Here is a 21,929-nt window from a genome sequence, read left to right as displayed (position 1 = left end):
CTCCCGCCCCGCCTTAGATCCCCTCGCACTCCCGACCCGGTGCCCCCCACTCCGCATCCCGCGGTGCAGGGCCAGCAGCGCCGCCCCTCCAGGCTCCCCCGCTCCAGGCTCCAGGCCGGCCCCACCCGCGGTCCGTTCGGACCGGCTCGCGCCGTGCACCCCCTCCCCCCACGCCCGCCTCTGCGGCTGCGCGCGGCGGGGCCGAGGCCGCGGGGAGGGGGTCGCGCGGGGGCCGGCGGAGCTGCGGCGGCGGCTGCGAGACGTGGCCGCGGGCAGGCCCGGAGGGAACGCAGGACGCGGACATGTCTCGCTACACGAGGCCCCCCAACACCTCCCTGTTCGTCAGGAACGTCGCGGACGCCACCAGGTGAGCGCGGGGCCGCAGGTTGGGGCGCGGGGGAGAGGCGGGGTCACGGCCGCATCTCGGGGACCCGCCGGGTCTGCCCCGCGCTCCCCGCGAGGGCGCCCTGCCCGGGCGGAGGGAACCCTGCGCTGCGCGGCGCCGCCCGGCGGGTGCCCATCCCTCCCGGGGTAGCGCGGGGCGCGGGCCGCCCCCTCCCGGCCGCCGGGGGCCTCCCGCCTCCCGCCTCCGGCGCTTTGTGGCCGCGCCCGGATCCAGCCGCGCGTGCCGCCTCCTGGCCGCGGAGGCCCCGGCTGGGCGGACGCACGGCCCGGAGCGCGCACCGCGGCCTCGGCTTTCCCGCCCGCGGCGGCCTCCGGACAGGTGTGCAGGTTAAACTGCCTCTGTTGCTCGTTTTGCACAGTACGCAGAGGGTAGCCTCAGTGATGAGGTTCTGTGGTTTTCTTTAAAGTTCTGAATACGGGGCCAACACCCGCTGTTAATGATTGGCATGGGCTCCGCCGGTCGGTTTTGCATGTTCTCGGTCTACCCACCACCCCCTCAGCCCCCCTGGAGAATCCTGTCCACGTTGTGCCCAGACAGAGGCCTCAGCAAGTCACTTCTTCCCACAGCCCTTCCCCCTTCACAGCGCAGGGGGACGGCGAGGGGCGGGAGCGGGGCTGAATTTGCCCCCAACCCGGCCTTCCTGCCCGGCCTCCGGAGAGATGCGGTGTCACCTGGCTGCACGGAGGGAGAGCTGAGCCCAGAGTTCAAATGCCTTACCCGGCGCTTCCCGGATACAAATAAAATGTATTGGAGTCCCCGACTCCAGAGCCAGCTCTTGGAATCACAATTTACCTCTGAGGGGTAACTGTTAAGTATTTTTTAATTTGATCCCTACTTTTATTTTTTAAAAAATATATTTGATTGATTTTTTTTACAGAGAGGAAGGGAGAGGGATAGAGTTAGAAACATGGATGATAGAGAAACATCGATCAGCTGCCTCCTGCACTCTCTGGAATCGAACCTGGGACCCTTCAGTCCGCAGGCCGAGGCTCTATCCACTGAGCCAAACTGGTTAGGGCCCTACTTTTATATATGTCACAACTGTAGACAGGGAGTTAATATACCTTAATTGACCTCTAAAAGATGCGTGTGCTTACAGTTCTTCTCTCAACCCGTTTATCAAGTCATTACATAGAAAACAAGCAAAATTTGTAATTTGGGTAAGGTAAAAAAAAAAAAAAATTCCACAAACAGATCCATTGAATACATCGTGTCTCCCCAGAGTGTGTGTCTGCAGAATTGAGCGGTTTCCAATTCTAATGGCCACAGGGGCCATCCAGGGTAACAGGAATGAGTGAGGTTGTCAGGTTATAAGACACAGTGGGTGGTATGGACTGTAGCAAATGGAAAACAAGATGTGCCATCTCCTGGGGACAGCAGCTGCTACTCAGCTCCAGCTGATAACTAGCATGTAGACATATAGACTTGTTGCCATATCTTCCTGATTTTCAAAACAAGTCAGAAACTAGTATTTTGTGTAAATGCTCTGTTTCAAAGGGGTAGCATTTTTTAAGTTAAAGCATATGAAATTCCAATTGTAGATTTAAAAGCTGTGAAATACTGCATTTGACATCTTGCCTCCTGGCAGTTGTCTTCAGTTTGGCAGAAACACCTTATAAAAATTTAAAAAATAAAAGATGTAAAATATTGGCAGTTTCATGTTTCAACGGGGTGTTGTTGTGGTTTTTTTTGGTTGTTTTTGGTTTTTTTCTGTTTAAACATTGTGCAGGCCAAATAAAATGCATGTCACAGGTGACACCTGATCTGCAGGTGTCACATGACCTCTAATCTAGATAATCCACCTCTGAGTAATCAAGACTGATAATTGAGGTTTATTGATTTTCTCTTCCATTTTTCACCACTTCTTAACTCTGCTACTGGGGGACAATCAAAATCTAGGAGGATTGTATTAATGAAATAATAATTGTTGCCGAAACCGGTTTGGCTCAGTGGATAGAGCGTCGGCCTGCGGACTGAGGGGTCCCAGGTTCGATTCCGGTCAAGGGCATGTACCTGGGTTGCGGGCACATCCCCAATGGGGGATGTGCAAGAGGCAGCTGATCGATGTTTCTCTCTCATCGATGTTTCTAACTCTCTCTATCTCTCTCCCTTCCTCTCTGTGAAAAATCAATAAAATATATTAAAAAAAAAAATAATTGTTAACATTTTTGAGTACTCACTATGTCCCTGATGCTATACTAAACACTACCCCTATTAATTAAATTTTCACAATAAATCTATAATATATGTTTCTTAATAATTCCATTTTACAGATAAGAAATTTAGGCTTAGAGAGATTAAGTATCTTGCCTAAGATTGCACAGCTGCTGAGTAGTGTTATGAAAGTAGAATCACACATGTAACCTATACTACACATGTAACCTATACTTTTTTGTACAAAGTGGCATATAGTGTAAATTAACTAGCAGTATGACACCTAGACATTAAAATTAGCTTTGACATTTAGGATGCTTATAAAGAAAATCATTGGGATAAATGTGAAAACAAAACAAACAGGTTATAAAATATATACTGTATGATTTCAATTACCTAAAAATGAGGAAAGGAGAAACTACATATGAAAAATGAGCTTGGAAAGAAATCTATTTGAGTGGTTTTTCTCTTTCCTGTTTTCAAATTTTCTTTAGTAAAAGTGTTTATAACAGCCCTAACTGGTTTGGCTCAGTGGATAGAGCGGCGACCTGAGGACTCAAGGGTCCCAGGTTCGATTCCGGTCAAGGGCATGTACCTTGGCTGTGGGCACATCCCCAGTGGGGGGTGTGCAGGAGGCAGCTGATGGATGTTTCTCTCTCATCGATGTTTCTAACTCTCTATCCCTCTCCCTTCCTCTCTGTAAAAAATCAATAAAATATATTTTTTTTAAAAAGTGTTTATAACAAAGCCAAAATTTATTTAAAATGTTTCTTTGAAGTGGCCATTTTAATATGTGTGATAATGGACAAGACATTACGAGTCACTATGGGTTAGTATAAAATTTGTTAGGAATGCAGTTGAACATAAGAACTAAAGGAAGACTTAAAAATATATTTTACACTCGGCTGGCATGGCTCAGTGGTTGAGCGTCGAGCTATGAACCAGGAGGTCACGGTTCAACTCCCAGTCAGGGCACATACCTGGTTTGCAGGCTTGATCCCCAATGTGGGGTGTGCAGGAGACAGCCAATCAATGATTCTCTCTCATCGTGGATGTTTCTATCTCTCTCTCCCTCTTCCTTCCTCTCTGATCAATAAAAATATAAAAAGAAAATAAAAGCTTTACATATTTATATTTTAAAGTTTGCTCTGAAAGTAGAGCTTTTTTTCTTTTTATATTTTATATATTATAAAAAATATATATATATACTTTAAAATTTTGTTAAATTTCTTTTCACTAGTAAAACAAGAGGTGGATCAGGAAGAATATTAATTTTTTTAAAAATATATATTTTATTGATTTTTTTCAGAGAGGAAGGGAGAGGGATAGAGAGTTAGAAACACTGATGAGAGAGAAACATCCATCAGCTGCCTCCTGCACACCACCCACCAGGGATGTTCCCGCAACCAAGGTACATGCCCTTGACCGGAATCGAACATGGGACCCTTCAGTCCGCAGGCTGACACTCTATCCACTGAGCCAAACCGGTTAGGGCAGAATATTAATTTTAATATCTTTGCTTTCTTATTGTGTAGAAGAGTAATTTTACAAAAATCTCCAATACAGTTTTCTAATGGAACAAAGTAATGTCAAATCCCAAATATAACATTACCATTTTGATGTATAATATCATGTTAGGCTGGGGAGGAATGATCAGTACTTCTCTTGGACATACTTAGTAATATTCTTTGGTTACAGTGTATATGAGACTATATTGATGTTAACATTGATGGTGATGTAAAAAAAGCATTAGAATTCAACAAGATTTCATGAATTCAACAAGTATCAGCAAACTAGAAATAAATGGGGACTTCCTCAGCCTATGAAAAAGTTACAGCTAATACCATACTTAGTGGTAAAAATTGAATGCTTTCTCCCTAATATCAGATCAAGACAAGGATGCCCATGCTCACAACCTCCATTCAGCATTTTATTGCAGATCCTAACCAGTGCAGCAAGGCAAGAAAAATAAATGAAAGACATAAAAATTATAAAGGTAGAAGTAAAACCTGTCCCTATTCTTAGATGACATGTTTGTTTACATAAAACTATGGTAACTAATAATCAGTTTTAATAACATATCAGGATACAAGGTAAACTTAATAAAATTCTATTTCTATATATTAACAACGAATAATTGAAAATAGTAAAATATTTTTAAATTCCATTTATGTTAATGTCAAAAACATACTTAAGAATAACAACAACAAACCATTTTAAGAACAACAAAGCAAAATGTTAAAACTTTGCACTTAGCCCTGGCTGAATAGTGCAGGTTAGAGGATCATCTCCATATGCCCACTTGTGGGATCCATCCCGTCAGTGCACACACAAGAATCAACTAATAAGCCCTGGCTGGCTGGCTCAGTTGGTTGGCACATTATCCAGTACACCGAAAGATTACTGGTTCGATTCCCCATTAGGGCACATGCCTAGGTTGGATATTCACCCCCTGTCGGGCACATAGGGAATCGAGTTCAAAACCCCTCTATGAGGCAAATTAAAAAAGCAAATTAGCCCTGGCCATAGTTACTCAGGGGTTAGACTAGAGTGCCGGCCCATGTATCAAAGGGTCCCAGGTTCAATTTCCAGTCAAGGGCACATACCTGGGTTGCAGATTCGATCCCTGGCCCCTTTCAGGGTGTGTATAGGAGGCAACTAATCAATATGTGTCTCACAGCAATCTCTCTCTCCCTCAATCTCTTTCTCCCTCTCTCTCCCTCTCCCCTACTATTCCTCCCATCCACTCTCTCTAAAAAAAAAAAAAAAAAAAAAAAAAATCAATGGAAAAAATATCCGGTGAGGATTTTACACTGAAAACAACAACATATTGCCAAGAGAAATTAAAAAGACCAACATAAGTGCTGGCTGGATAGTTCAGTTGGTTAGAGCATCCTCCCAGTATACCAAGGTTGTAGGTGAATGCACAAATGAGTGGAACAACAAATTGATATTTTCTCTTTCTAAAAAATCAAATAAAATAAATAAAAAGACCAACATAAATTGATAGATATACCATGTTCTTGGATTAAAAGACAAAATACTGAGTTTTTAATTTTTCTCCCAAACTGATTATATTATAGATTCAAAACATTCCTGATCACAGGCTTTTTAAAATATAGAAGCTAACAAGTTAATTCTAAAAGTGTAAGGATCTAGAATAGCCAGAGTCTTGAAAAATCTTACTGAAACTGGAAGACTTATACTACTGACTTAAAGACTTAAAAGACTTACTAAGTGATACAGTAATCAAGAAAGTGTGATACTGGCCTAAGGACATACAAGTAGATCAATAGAACGGAATAGAGAGTCCATAAATAATCCACACTTACAGAGTCAATTGATTTTGACAAAGGCATCAAAACAATTTAGTGGAGAAAGGAGTCTTTTAAACAAATGATGCCATAATAACTGGATATCCATATAGGGAAAAAATTAACTGTAACTTCTAGTTCACATCACAATTTGAACTGGATTATCAGTTGAAGTGTAAAAGATAAAACTATAAAGGGTCCAGCTGTGGCCAGTAGTTGAGGGTTGACCCATTCACCAAGAGTTTGTTGGTTCATCTCCTGGCCAGGATGCATGCTGGGGTTGCGGGCTCGATCCCCAGTGAGGGGCATGCAGGAGGCAGCCAATCGATGACTTTCTCATCATTGATGTTTCTTTTTTTAAAAAAAATTATTTTTGTTTGTTTTAACTTTTTATTAAAATGCTTAGGATACAGATTGATTTTTGTAAATGACTGTTTTACGTTTCCTGAAATAAGACCTATCTGCGCTCTGATAAAAAAAAGAATGAAAAATCTCAATTAATAGGAGTTCCTGCACATAGCTCAGATCCTCACTGTGAGCTCCTCACAGCTGCTTCTTTCTGCTGTTACTATAGGAACAGTGTTGTATTGGGGTCATCATTGATGTTTCTCTTTATCCCTTTCCCGTCCTCTCTGAACTCAATAAAAATATATTTTTAAAAAATAAAAGCCATGTTTTGTGCCCATAGCTTGATGCTGAATTTCTTAAGGTTTCCATGAGGAAATACACAGTATTGGTTAGCTCAGTTAGAGTGTTGTCCTGATATGTGAAGGTTACAGGTTCAATCCCTGGTCAAGGCACATACAAGAATTAACCAGTGAATGCACAAATAGTGTAATGACAAATCAATGTTTCTTTCTTTCTCAAATCAGTCAATGAATATAAATAAATAAATAAATAAATGAATAAATAAATAAATAAATAAATAAATAAAAAGAACCCAGACTAGTGTCAGACTGGGAGTTTGATTCCAGTTCTGTCACTCGCTGGCTCAGTGACCATAGTGAGTTAATCTGTCTGTGCCCTCATCTGTAAACAACCATGGAGTTGTGAGAATTAGTGGTGTTAGGGCAAGCAGAAGCTAGCATATAAATGCACCATAACTGTCAGATATCAATGCTAAGTATTTTGTCTCTTCAGTTAAATTGTAGCTCTATGAAGACAAATAAACTATGTATTTCTTGGGTCTCCCCTCTTTAATATCTGGCACAGTAAAAGGCATATAGGAGGCTCAAAAATATTTGTCAAATTTGAGACCATAGTAGTTATTTTGCTTTATGCTTAATGTAAAATACCCATTTTTCTTCAAAACCTGAGAAGTGACTTTAGGACTTATTCAAATATATATTTTGATTGATTTCAGGAAGGAAGTGAGAGGGAGAGAGAGAGAGAAATATCAATGAAAGAGAGTCATTGATCGGCTGCCTCCTGCACGCCCCATATTGGGGATCAAGCCTGCAACCCGGGCATGTGCCCTGACTGGGAATTGAACTGTGACCTCCTGGTTCATAGGTTGATGTTCAACCACTGTTCAGTGGCTGAGAGATTTTAGGACTGCTTTAAATTTTAATTCTTGTGCTCTGAAAACAACCTAACATAAACATGTAATTCTAATGAAGCTAATGAGTGTGTTCCTAATGAAATAGTTAATAGTTAGGGCTGTTTATATGACCATTGAAAAATCTTGTAAAAGGAATAACTTTGGGGTGGATGTGGGTCATTGTTTCCCCAACCTAAGTAGCCATGACAGCCACCTGGAGTGCTTGTAAAAATATAGATTTCCAGCCTCTAATCCAGACTTCTTGAACCAGAATCTCTGAAAGTGAGGCCTGAGAATTTTTCTTCTTTTTTTCCCTCTTTCATTTGTGAACCCTGGGTGAGTCTTCTGAGAGATAATTTTAGGTAATGCTAGTACAGAGAATGTACTTTCTTTTGAGGGTTTCAACTGGATTTCTGTAGGCATGATATTTTAATCCAGCTACTCATATTTCTTTGCCTTATTTCTAAAACAATTCAGGCCTGAGGACTTGCGTCGTGAGTTTGGTCGGTATGGCCCTATAGTAGACGTTTACATTCCACTTGACTTCTACACCCGCCGCCCAAGAGGATTTGCTTATGTTCAATATCCTTTATTTTACTCTGCATTTGAATATACTACATACATGTGCAAATTACATATATGTATTCAGGAGCATATGTTATGAGATTAATATTGCCTAATTAAATGTGTTTATTTCTTTATCTCAGAAAATCTAAAGCAGCCCACTGTAGCTGGCAAGAGCCCCCCAGTTTGAACCAACCTGTTAGCTAGAATCCAAGCATAAACCAAGCAGGCAAGACAAAAGGCACCTAAAGTTCAAGCACCAAGGAGTAAAGAGGGAGGGGGACCCAGATAAAGACCTGGAAGAGGGAAGTCTTTATCAAGCAAAAGACAAAGCCAACACCAGGTCGAGACTTCGGCTTTCCTACATTTACTCAGAGTTCCAGAGTCAAAGCCAAGTCTGATTTTGTTGGTTTCTTCGTCTCTTATAAAGTCCATCTTGCAAGCCTTAAAGAGTAAAGGTCAAGGTTCAAGATCAAGTGACATTGAGGTAATTGCCAAAGTCTCATATTGTATTGCATTTCTTGGCTTTTTCTGTTTTCTATTAAAAAAAATTTAAACCTCCTAAAATACAGCTCTTCATTTTATATAGCTTATTTCTATTTTAGTTAGGTTTAATATATAATTTACATAGATAAGGGAGTTTAGTGGGTTATTACAAACCAATATATGTAATTCCATATGTTTACAGATTACTTCTATGTTTTTATACCCCAAGTAATAAAAGTATAAAGGTATTTTAAAGCAGTAGGTTCAAAGGTAAATACCATTTTTAAAGAACTAAATCAGTTTTGAAAATGTGTTTTAGCTCAGTTATGTGTGTGCATTTTGTTTGTAAGTAATTGCTCCAAAATATCATAATTAAAAAGCTTTTTGCTGAAAAGAGTAATTTAAATTCAGAATACAGGCTTCTGCATGCTGATTTCTTTTAGTGAAAAACCTGATGAATTTTTTACCTGAGAGAAGGGCAGTGTTGGACTTACTAGTATTTTGTTCTCATTACATGTTTGAAATTATACATTTATACAGCATAAATTATACATTTATACTAATGTATACATTTAAAATATAGTTGCACATTTTTTATTTTTAGATTCACTCTTTTAAATCATAATGAGCATTTGTTTTCATAACGAAAGTAAAAATTTTTTTGATTATTCATATTATATTGTAGATGTGAGCTTAATAACTTGAACTTGTTTTCTCTATTAATTTTCTGTCACCTAAATAATTCTTTTAAAATAACATTTTTACTTGATATCTGACATTCAAAGTGTCCTTAACAGCTAGTCATATTTGAAGATGTTCGAGATGCTGAAGATGCTCTTTATAACCTCAATAGAAAATGGGTATGTGGCCGTCAAATTGAAATACAGTTTGCACAAGGTGACCGCAAAAGTAAGTGTGACTAAATGTTAGATCTTGTTTATTCAGCAGAATGAATTTTAGCAATGACAGATTTTTTAGTTTAAAATTCTTTTAGAAAATAACACGATTTGAGCAGTTGTGACTGAGGTCTTGCACTTCATATTCTATCTAGCACCAGGCCAAATGAAATCAAAAGAACGTCACCCTTGTTCTCCAAGTGACCATAGGCGGTCAAGAAGCCCCAGCCAACGGAGAACTCGAAGTAGAAGTTCTTCATGGGGAAGAAATAGGAGGCGGTCTGATAGCCTTAAAGAGTGAGTATCGAATACAAGAGTATTGAAAACTTAATTTTCTACTTTTTCTGGAAAACATTTTTTTGTTTGTTTTTGTTAATCCTCACCCAAGGATATTTTTTCATTGATCTATTAGAGAGAGTGGAAGAGAGGGGGAAAGACAGAGAGAAACATCGATGTTAGAGAAACACATTGGTTGGTTGCCTCCTGCATGTGCCCAACCAGGGCCCAGGCTGGGGAGGAGCCTGCAAACAAGGTATGTGCCCTTGACCGGAATTGAACCCGGGACCCTTTGGCCTGCAGACGGATGCTCTATCTACTGAGCCAAATCAGCCCAGGCTGGAAAACCTTTTAAGGAGCTTTGAGCCCGGTCAGTGTGGCTCAGTGGTTGAGCATCGACCTATGAACCAGGAAATCACAGTTCAATTCCCGGTCAGGGCACATACCTGGGTTGTGGGTTCAATCCCCCAATAAGGGGTCTGCAGGAGGCAGCCGATCAATGATTCTCTCTCATCATTGATGTTTCTCTCTCTCTATTCCTTCCTCTCTGAAATCAATAAAATATTATTTTAAAAAAACAACACACACGTGTACAGAAAATCCAGGCCACCAGAATAATATTTATAAAGAATCATCTTTTATAGAAAGATTAATTTACGCTTATTGAATACCTCCCAATATTAAGCTTTTTCTTTATTTTTTTCTTCTGTTTCTTCTCGGGACGAAACTTTTTGAATGGAAAGATAATACATAGTGAAAAAAGCAGCATATTAAAAAATATATATTTGGCAAATAGAAATGAGGAATGTTAACTAAATAAAAATTTCCTAAATGAATCCAACAATTAAGAATGTTAAGTTCTCCTCTGGCTGGTGTGGCTCAGTTGGTTGGGCGTCGTCCTGTGCACCAAAGGGTTGCCATTTGGATTCCGTCAGGGCACATGCTGGATTATAGGCTTGATCCCCAGTATAGGGTGTGCAGGAGGCAGCTGTTCGATGTTATGCTCTCACAGCGATGCTTATCTCTGTCCTCTCCCTTCTAAAAATTAGTAAAAGCATATTTTTAAAGTGATTTAAAGAATGTTTCTCTCACACCGATGTGGCTAGTGGTTAAAAGCTCATAAGAAGGGATGGTGGTTGACATTAAAATTAATGTAAATAAATATATTTATAAAAAGTTAATGATTTTAAAAATAAATTCCAAGTATGGTAGTATTATAGGAAGACATAAGAATAGTAAATTTTTCAGAAAAAGATATTTGCAAGTTACCTATTTTGCTAGCCAGTTGTTTGTTTCTGTTAGAATAATAGTAAATCACAATGGAAATTAATTACTTGGTGAAATTATTTAAATAATAACAAGTTGTATTAGCATGCCTAAGTTTTTAAAACTTCGTATTATTTATCTGAGTTTAATGCTGAAATTTTTTCATAGAGAATTTTTTATAGAATTTTAAAGTGAATTCTGTTTTTTTTTTCTCTTTCAAATCATTTTAATAACGTGGCAGTCAAAATATGAAAAGTAGACTCAAACTTGTTTTCTTTAAGGGGGGGTGCTACCATGATTGCTTCATACAAGCATGATCTAAGGCAGTGATGGTGAACCTATGACACGTGTGTCAGGTGACACGCAAACTCATTTTTTTGGTTGATTTTTCTTTGTTAAATGTCATTTAAATATATAAAATAAATATCAAAAATAGAAGTCTTTGTTTTACTATGGTTGCAAATATCAAAAAATTTCTGCATGTGACACAGCACCAGAGTTAAGTTAGGGTTTTTCAAAATGCTGACACGCCGAGCTCAGAAGGTTCGCCATCACTGATCTAAGGTAATGTTGACATCAATTCCAAAGAGCAAGGGTGGTAAGAAGGCCTCAAGGCTCACAGACTGAAAGGCTTGGTTTCGGAAAAGTCTCAGAGGGGTCTCAGGTGGCAGGAGAGACATGAAATTTAAGGGACCTTCCTTGAAATGTTTCTTGATGGTGACTCGGTGTCGAGAGTATTTGTCGTCTGGGAAAAACCGAGCAGGATGGGCCGAGCAGGTCTGTTGTCCAATAGGATCAAACTTCTTCAGGGTATAGACCTGATCTCCCTGATCATTGAGGTGATACTGAGAAACATGATCTCGCTGAAGCAGGAGGTCCCAATTCCGTCTGTACTTCTCTGTCTACTGAGGGCCTCGCCGTGAATTCTGTTCTTAAAGAATGATCAATATTTAGACTTGTATCCTCTAGTAAATAAGAGTTAGCTCTCCTGGACTATATATAGTATACCTAAGCTATTACAGGCCCACTGAATTTCAAATCAAAGATGACCCCCAGGGCTGTTCACTTTCACTCTAGTCCCTCCATTCTTCAGCTCTTTCTAAAATTCAGTCTCTCCATTACACTAGCTACATTTCTTTCTCTTTTTTTTTTTTTTTTTTAAAATTCTCACCCGAGGATATGTTTATTGATTTTAAAGATGGGGAAGAGAGAGAGAGAAAGAAAGAAAGAGAAAGAGAAACATCCATCAGCTATGTCCCATACACACCCCGACAGGGTATTGAACCCACAACCTTTTGGTGTACAGGATGATACTCCAATCCACTGAGCACACTGGTCAGGACTCCATTCCTCAACTCCTAAGAGCCTAGACAAAAAAAAAAAAAGCTCAAAATAGGATATATGTACTAGAGCTGGTGAGAGAGTCTTCACTCCAAGTGGCCTGGCACCAATCCTTCCAGCCAAGTGAAAGGGAAAATAGGAAGAGAGAACTACATTCACAACTAATACCATTGGTATTGCTTCTGGCTTCACAGGGGACATGAATAGTGTAAGGGAGTGATGTTCAACAGTTCATTCACTGTGAATTTTATATATCTCTCTAAACTATTATATATACTATACATGTATAGACTATATATAGACTATACATGTATAATTTACCATACATTTATAGTGATGTGGCTAGTGTACACATAAAATGAAAGTCTTATATATCAAAGTTCAAAGTAGATATAATATTGTGCTAAAGCAGCACTGTCTTGACCTACTGAATATCCAGTGGTCTTGGTAGATAGACTTAGTTTATAAAAGAAAGAAAAGAAGTCCATTTTCATTCATTAAGAATATAAGTTATTTCCAAATACATTAGAGCCTTAGTTAACCATCTTCTAGTTGAAGTAAAGTATAATAACTTAGCTGGAGAAAAACAAACAAAAAAACGTCTTTTGTTCCAAATCATGATGGAGTAACAGGTATAGAAAGAACACATATTCTTGCAAGACAATGCTGTTCTGCTTTGTATTAGTTATAAGGTCATTGCTTAACTTCACTGACCTTGGTTTTTTTAATCTGTAAAATTATATTATAGAGAATGTATATCTTACCTAGCTCTTAAAGTCTTCACAAAGATCAGATTTTACATGAGTATGTTCATGTGAAAGAGAATACATATAAACCAAACATGCACTGTACATATATACAGTATATGTGATATTACTTTGGACTAAAAACAGGTCTCTTATTTTGCCTTTAGTAAATGTGTGTGTGGGGGCAAAGCTAGTTTGTTGCTATTAGTAGACTATGAGCTCTTTGAGGAGCAAGGACTTCTGTCTTATTCAGGCTTGTATCCCTAGCATTTAGCAGTAGTCCCTAGCTCAAAGAATGTTAAAATAGCATCTTTTTTTTCCATGTTAGGTATTTTTTTTCAAGGACAGTGTTCTGTTTTTTTTTTTTCTAGAACTATGTACCACAGGAATGAAATTTAATAATTTCTAAAGGACTGCTTTTATTCCAGAATATATTCTAGATCAATATATTCATACTTTTCAGTGCTCTATATTCTTTCCTGTAATTCCATGCTTTTGTTTAAGGTTATTTTTCTTCATTTAAATGTTTTTTAGTATATTTTATATATAGTATAGGTCTGCTGGCAATGAATTCTTTCAGCTTTTGTTTGTCTGAAACATCTTCATTTCATATTAATGTTTGAAGTATATTTTTGCTGGGGATGGATTTCTAGGTTGGTAAAGACTTCCCCCCCCCCCTTTCTTTTTAAATATCATTCCATTGTTTTTCTAATATCCATAGTCAGCTGGAATTCTTAATGTTGCTTCTTTGAAGGTAATGTCTTTTATTCTTTAGCAGATTTCCATAGTTTTCTCTGTGGCTTTGTTTTCTGCAGTTTCATTGTGATACTAGGGGCCCAGTGCACGAATTTGTGCACCTTGAAAGGAACTGTGGGCTGCAAGGCTGTGGTGGGGCACAGGGGTGGGTCTTGGCCCCTCCCACTGCAGCCCCCAGTCCCATCTGCCGGCAGCCCCACTTCTGCTGCCACTGCTCCCACTCACTGATGGCGCCGGCCCCGTTCCTGCTGACAGTGTGGAGCAACTGGGGCCAGTGCCAGCAGTGGGTGCGAGTGGGGCCAGTGCTGTCAGCAGGTACAGGTGGGGCTGTCCCTGGCAGCAGGTACGAGAGGTGGCTGCCAGCTCTGATTGCCCCTCAGGAGCAGGGGGAAGTGGAGAAGCCCTCAGGGGCAATTGGGACTGGCCTTGGTCTGGCTGCCCCACTCACCTGCTCCACCGTTCCACGGCATCTGACGCCTGCCATGTTCTGCACGTGCCCTCTGGTGGTCAGTGCACGTCACAGCGACCAGTTGTTTGGTTGTTCAGTTGTTCCGCTGTTCTATTTGCATATTAGGGTTTTATATATGAAGATACCTGGTGTAGTTTTCTTTGTACTTATTCTACCTGGGTTATTGAGCTTTTCAAAATTGTGAGTTGATGCTTTTTTATTCATTTCAGAAATTTTAGGACATTATCTCTTCAGATATACTTCTGCCTTATTCAGTTTGTCCTTTTGACCATGTGACTACGTTCTAAATATCTATTATGTTCTGTTCTGGATTTCATAAAATTCCTTTTCTCTTACTGTGTTTCAGTATAATATTTTTCTAATAATCTGTTTTTCAGTTCAGTTCACTATTTCTTGTTGTATCTAGACTGCTGTTAAATCCATTTAGTGACTTTAACTTCAGACATATATTTTTTAGTTCTAAAATATCCATTTGTTTCTTTTTATAGATTCCAAAATTCTTTTGAAATTTTCTATCTTTTTCATCTATTTTGTTTTTTTCTCTTATTTTTTTAAAACATGTTAGTCATAGTAATTTTTAAAATTCCTGTTTGAATAACAATAATACCAAATTATTTTGGGTGTAGTTAATTTATCCTTTTTTTGTTAGTTTTTAATCATTTTAATCTATTTTTCACATACCTTATAATTTTGTATTGGATGTTGGACATTGTTAATGAAAAATTATAGAAACTTTGGATGCTACCATCCTCTAAAGAAAGTTGTTTTCTTCTAGCAGGCAGAGTATTGGCAGATCACCTTGACCCTTTCAAGGCTTAGTTTGAGGCATTGATAAGGCTGATTTATTTAGCTTCACGTTTATTCCTAGGGCCTGGTCCTTACCTGTAGGATACTGCCCTCTGGGTTTTTAATTGGAAAGCTGGGCTCTTACTTAAGACTCCTTGACCTTTCGGATTCTCGAACTCCAGTCTGTCCCCAGCAGTATGTCTCTGATAAAATTTCAGCTCAGTTATTCAGTCTTTCAGCTGCAGGTTTTTGTTTTTTTGGTAAATCCTCACCTGAGGATATTTTTCCATTTATTTTTATTTCTTTTTACCCCCACCTTTGGCTATTGTGAATAATGCTGCCAGCTTGTAACAGGAATGTACAAATAACTCTTCAAATCCGTTTTCAATTATTTTGTGTATATATCCAGAAGTAAAATCGCTGGATCATATGAAAGCTGCATACTTATATTTTTATTTTTTTTTTTTAGGAACTGCCATACATTTCCTATAGGTGTCATTCCACTTTGTATTCCCACCAGCAGTGCACAGGAATTCCAGTTTTTCAGGTCTTCACCAACACCTGGTTTCCACGGGACTTTTCAGCTACACGCACATTTTATACTCAATAGTTCTCCTTCTACATAACAACCATTCCACAATTAGAGTGAAAACTTAAATAGGAATCCAGTAAGGTACCTCAGTTGGTTGGAGCATTCTCCCCGGGGGAACATGTTAAAATAAACCGACATGAGCAGTAATCACTCCTGCACAGCCCCTTTTGTATCTAATGTGAAAAAAAGATACCAAAGTAATCTGTAACAAAAACTATCTTTATGAAACCAGCTCACCAGGGGAGAGCGCGAACGCAGTCCCCCACTACCACAAATTATGCAGTCGAGTTTCCCACATTTGGGGAAATCGCAGGGGTCAGCATACCCGGAGTGCAATGGGTAAGCCTCGCCCTGGGGAAACCACCTTCGTGATCATGGTATCTCCCCTGCCAGGTAAGTATAAGGTTAGGATTCTGCCTGGCACGTCACCATCATCCTCAACACACTTTAAGGTCATGGTTAATTATATTGAGGGTTCTTTTGCCCTTCGACTCTAAGTTGCAGTGTTATTTATATGACAGAGACTAAGATACGTTCTTTTGGATATCCAGAGGAAATTTTGCTCCGTTAATACACTCGAACCAGCAGTCACCGCACTGTGCTCATCTACATATCCCCGCCTCTGGTCACCTACGTCACTCTGATACTTGAAGCAGATACGTTCGCTCTACTTAGGCCTGGCGACCAGCCGGAAGACAGTCGCAGCTAGGGGGGAGTTTTAAATTCCTCGCCTTGGCGGGCCCTGTTCCCGGCGTGGATCTGTTATGAGAGTCCTCGGTGCGCGATCAGGGCCGGGCCGGGCGTTTGGGAGGCAGAGGTGCGCGGCCCGCAGAGGGCGAGGCAGCCCCTGGTGGTGGTGCCGGAGCTGAGGCGCGGCTCCATTCGGGTCTAAGCCACACCCTGTCTCTGTGTCCATTTCCCCAGGTTGTAGAGAGGGTGCGGTATGCCCGCCTGTTAGGTTTCTGTGAGACCGGATGAGAATGTGTGTAGCGGGGAGCCAGCGACACTCCAGTGCTGCTATTAAGAAAATGGTCTGAGTCAAAGAACCACGGCCGGCCTGGCCCAGGGGCTGAGTGTCCCCCCATCCGGCCGCTCTGCTCCGGGGCGGGTGCCCGGTGTAGATGGGGGTCTGTCTGCAGCTCTCGGCATAAAGGAGCGCAGCGTTCACCCTGGATTTCCTAAGAAACCGAGTGCTCCTCCCTTCTTTTTAGAGAACGAAGGCGACACCTATTTCCGTTTCTGCCCTTTTGGCCTAGACCCTCTGCGCCGGACACTCTGCAGCAATGGCAGTAGCGCGGGCGCTGGCGGTGTGCGCCGAGGGAAACTCTTCTGCCCGTTCGGTCTGCGGCCGAAGAAGAACATTGGCAGACCCGGTTTCACAGTATAAAAGCATCCACATTGGTTTAGCCCAGTTCACCTGACACAGGCGCCCTCATTAGAAAAAGAAGAACCAAATGAGTGGCAGCACCTACATGATTTTAAATTAGGTTGAACAAAGAGAGGCGATTGTAAAAGAGTAACTAACATATATGGGGACATTGATTTTTACAACAAATGGAAGGGGAAGGGGGGAGAGAAACATGCTGGTGTCACCATTGGTTGCCTCCTCCTCTACATGCCAACCGGGCTGGGGATTGAGCCTGCTGCCCTGTCTGATCAGAATCCGCCTGAGACCCTTCATTCCGCGGCCAGCATTCTACCCACTGAGCCAACCGGCTGGGCAGTGATGGCGAACCTTCTGAGCTTGGCGTGTCAGCATTTTGAAAAACCCTAACTTAACTCTGGTGCCGAGTCAGATATAGAAATTTTTTGATATTTGCAACCATAGTAAAACAAAGACTTCTATTTTTGATATTTATTTTATATATTTAAATGACATTTAACAAAGAAAAATCAACCAAAAAAATGAGTTCGCGTGTCAGAGGTGTCATAGGTTCGCCATCACTGGGATAGGGTGCAGCTGCAGTTTTTCTGAGCTCTTGGGAGTCTCATTCTGGGCATGCACAGTTTAGAAGATGGCCAGTGACTTGAGAATTTATAAGCAGAATTTAGGGTTTTTTATGCTTTGTTTTTTGTCTGTAATTCTCTCATCTCTTGGATTTTGCCTTTCAAGTCTCAGCCACTTTGGTAGCCCTGAATTTTAACCTCTGTCTCTTCAGCTTAGTCAAATAACCATTTTCTAGTTGGGCTCTATTTCCAATGCTGTTATTAAGAAAAGGGTCTGAGTAAGAGAACCACGGCTTACCTAGCTGGCTTGGCTCAGGGGTTGAGTGACAACCTATGAACCAGAAGGTCAGGGTTCTATTCCCAGTCAGCTCAAATGCTGGGGTTGTGGGCTCAGTCCCCTGTGTGGAGCGTTTTGGAGGCAGCCAATCAATGATTCTCTCTCATCATTGATGTTTCCCTCTCTTTCTCCCTCTCCCTTCCTTTATAAAATCAATAGAAGTATAAACAAAATAAAACAAAAACAAACCATGGCTTACAACCCCCCAAGTTCTGCTTGTGTGGGTTAGTCCCCACAGTTGTTTTATAAATGTTATTTACTTTTTTTCTCTTGTTTTGTTTTTTTATTTTTTAAATATATTTTTATTGATTTCAGAGGGGAAGGGAGAGGGAGAGATAGCAACATCAGTGATGAGATCAAATCATTGATCAGCTGCCTCCTGCATGCCCCTTACTGGGGATCAAGCCCACAACCCAGGCATGTGCCCTGACTGGAATTGAACCATGACCTTCTGGTTCATAGGTCAATGCTCAACCACTGAGTCACACTGGCCGGAGCTCTTTTACTCTTTTTAAAATTGAATTTATTGAAGTGACATTGGTTAATGAAGTTATATGGGTTTCAGGTGTGTTATTCTATAATACATCTCTGTATATTGTATCATTTGTTCACCACCCCAAGTTAAGTCTCCTTCCATCATCATTTGTCTACCTTTTTTATATAGTTAATTTCTATGGGAAGATTAATCTAGTATAAGCTGTTTTATCATGGTAGAATTCAGAAGTCCTGCATCTAAATTTTTGTTGTTATAAGCATTATTTGATAAACTTTAAATAATTATTTTCTTTCCCTCTCTCTTTTACATTTTTTTCTTTAGATTTTCATACCTCTTGGGAGTTCTGTAACCCATACTAAATATGCAGGGTATTTTTCAGAACTGACCCATGTCATAACAATTACTAGTATGTAGCAAAGTAAATATCTTTTGGTTATATATTCTATATAACGAGTATTACAAACTTGTTATGTTTGAACCAAAAGCATGCATAATAAAATTAGAATTATTTCTTTTAACTTAGCCAATAAAAACATAACTAATATTATCTGAAGTATATAATTTCCTGCAAGTGTTTTTTCCTAATCTATAAACTGCTTTTGTGTGAAATATATACTCTAACATTGTGGATGTTTGCAGGTCTCGGCACAGGCGACTTTCTTATAGCCAGTCTAAATCTCGCTCCAAGTCACTGCCAAGGCGGTCTACCTCAGCAAGGCAGTCAAGAACTCCAAGACGGAATTCTGGTTCTAGAGGACGGTCAAGGTCCAAGTCCTTAGAAAAAAGATCAAAATCAGTAGGAAAATCACAATCAAGTTCACCTCAAAAGCAGACTAGCTCAGTAACAAAATCAAGATCACATGGAAGACATTCTGACTCCATAGTAAGATCCCCATGTAAATCTCCTAAAGGGTATACCAATTCTGACACAAAAGCACAGACAGCAAAACACTCTCATTTTCGATCACATTCCAGATCTCGGAGTTATCGTCATAAAAACAGTTGGTGAACAACAAGAGAAGAGTGCAAGATAGTCTTTAATCTAAGTTATTAAACCTCTCATTATGTTAAATAAAAATTCTTCAAGGCTTACAGAAAATGTGAGTTAATATTAGTTACCTCTGGGCATGTACAAGAAACAAAACCTCTCTAGCTTTGAGTTAATAAAGATTTGGTCTCCATTTAAGGGCCCACACCACAAATTTTGATGTCTAATGTTACCATTTTATGGACCATTTTTGTTTACATTGTGGCAGAAGGGTACTTTTCAAAGGAAATGGGTAAAATGGAACTAACTTAGAAAATTCTACTTTGATATAAGTACAGTAGTCCCCCCCTTCTCCATGGAGGTATGTTCAAAACCCTCCTTGTTGGATGCTTGAAACCACAGATTGTACCAAACTCTATATAGACTGTTTCCCTCTATACACACATACCTATGATCATGATTAATTTATAATTAGGTGCAGTAAGATATAAACAATAATAAAATAGACATAATTATATACTATAATAAAAGGTATGTGAATGTGATCTCTCAAAATATTGTACTGGCCTCACTCTTGTGAGATTACAATGCCTACATGATGAGATGAAGTACTCAGAACTGCATGCAATTTAAAACTTAGGAATTGTTCATTTCTGGAATTTTCCATTTAATATTTTTAGATCACAGTTGATCATGCATAACTGAAACCGTGGAAAGGAAAACCACAGATAAGGGGGGACTACTGTATTAGTAATATTAATAATACCTTTTACAAAAATATTTTTTACTTTAAATCACTTTCATGTAAAAAGTAATTATGACTATATAATTGCATAGGGCAGACTTAAACTGTTTGACACCTATGTCTCTTTTGTGTCTTCTGTTTAAACTTGGGCCAATTCTCGGTGGAGATTAGTTCATATTACAAAATTCTGACATCCCTAAAAGTTGAATTTATATAGAGATCAATCATTCAAAAGATAGATTCTCTTCTAAGCTTAAAAAAGGTTTTATTTTTATTGGGTGGAAAAGCATAGGTAAGTTGACATTAAATTGCATCCTGTACTATATTCAGTCACTTCAGAAATAGCAAAACATTTTTTGAATACTGAATTTTGAATGGTTTGAGACTATAAAAATTGTGGGCAACACTCATAGTCCAAAAATAATCATATTAAGCCTTATCTCTTTAAAGAGTGGTACCCATTGTATAAAAATAATATTTTATACCATTATTTCTACATACCTACTTTTCATCTACTGCTTAATTTTTTTTCTTTTTAGAGCTTTAGGTTAAGCCTTTAAATTGTATAGAGTATGTCTTACTACTTTTGGAAGTGTTTAGTTGTATTAAAAAACTCAAGACTGCATCCTCAAAAACAATCCAATATTTGTATTTACATTACACTGCCCTTCGTTTTTTAAACCAAATAACTTTATTGCTATTCATTGCTTTTGTAGTTGTTAAAAATGAGAATTTCTTTAAAATGTGTTTGTAGTTTATGTTTTTCAGAGGGTTTTGGTAGTATTTGTGATAAATACGATTATTATAGGGGATATATTTATAGAGTTCTACTTGTGTACCTTGTTGAATTACATTGAAAATTAAAAAGTTTTCAGCCCATACAGTTAATATTTGTATCTAGAGTGCTTAAGAAAAAAATCTGTCTTATAGGTTTAGCATATAGAAGCCAGTGTTGCTTCTATTTGTTTTGAATACAAATTCCATTTTTCTTTGCATTTTAGATCCTATGTGTAAGAAACAACTTTACAAAATGATTTATATACTTGTAATATTTGGGCAAGTACCACAAATTCATGTATACTGTACTTCCTGAGTAGAATTTCTCTAATCATAGCAGGAGTTACTTCAGTACTACAGCTCTTTGAAGTTCATGTTCATTTGTAATAAAATTTAGTTTCAAAATTATGTGGCACTATTGAAAATTTAAAAGATAGTCTGAAAAAAGAGCAAGACAATTATTAATAGTAACTTTTTATATTTTCTAAATAAATGTTTGGGTTTACATATACAAGGATACCAAATACAAGGATTTGATTGTAGTGTCTTTACTAAGCATTTAGCCATTATTTTAATAATTTGATAAGGCAATGTTTCTGAACATGCTGAATCCTTAGATTTACATCTCATTTGGTTTTCCAAATTGTGATCCCTAGGCTGGTTAGGAGGATGCTATTTGGTTTGATGGAAAAACTGGAATGATAGTAGTTCAAACTTTTTTGAGTATATAACTATACGCTTGGCACTGTTCTGTAAGTTTTACATTATTCCCTCATCACCACAATAGCTTTATGAGGTAAATACCACTGCAGATACAGAAGTGAGATGCAGAGAAGTTAAAGGACATGCATAAGGTCAATAGCTATTAAGACTTTGGAGCTGGCGGGTGGCTGGGCTCTAGACTGCCTCTCCCTGACTACTATGCTTTGCCTTTTTGGAATAGAATAGTCTTTGACAGATATATGCTAAACTAAGGTAATGTTTAGATGGAAAAGAGAATAGAATTAGAAAAATAAATTATTATAGGCTTTAATGAAAATAGGTTCA

At 39.2% G+C, this 21,929-nt stretch overlaps 1 protein-coding gene across 2 annotated transcripts; it reads left to right on the top strand.

Annotated features, from left to right (window-relative positions):
• Positions 1 to 302: 302 nt before the first annotated feature.
• On the top strand, positions 303 to 20,521 carry SRSF12 (serine and arginine rich splicing factor 12; the record flags this gene model as incomplete). 2 transcript variants are annotated; one of them, XM_081093942.1, is made up of 5 exons in its annotated part: positions 303 to 367; positions 7,892 to 7,991; positions 9,265 to 9,373; positions 9,516 to 9,657; positions 19,012 to 20,521. In XM_081093942.1, the coding sequence occupies 5 exons, from the start codon at positions 303 to 305 to the stop codon at positions 19,379 to 19,381; spliced, it is 786 nt and encodes a 261-aa protein (XP_080950068.1). In that variant the 3' UTR covers positions 19,382 to 20,521. The 2 variants fall into 2 exon arrangements, with proteins under 2 accessions (XP_080950068.1, XP_080950067.1); XM_081093941.1 differs by lacking the exons at positions 303 to 367; positions 7,892 to 7,991 and adding an exon at positions 8,361 to 8,465 and having other exon boundaries at positions 9,262 to 9,373.
• Positions 20,522 to 21,929: the final 1,408 nt, after the last annotated feature.

Source organism: Myotis nattereri, assembly GCF_964212035.1.
Source record: "Myotis nattereri genome assembly, chromosome: 6".
NCBI lineage: Eukaryota > Metazoa > Chordata > Mammalia > Chiroptera > Vespertilionidae > Myotis > Myotis nattereri.
This window is presented reverse-complemented; position numbering and strand designations above follow the sequence as displayed.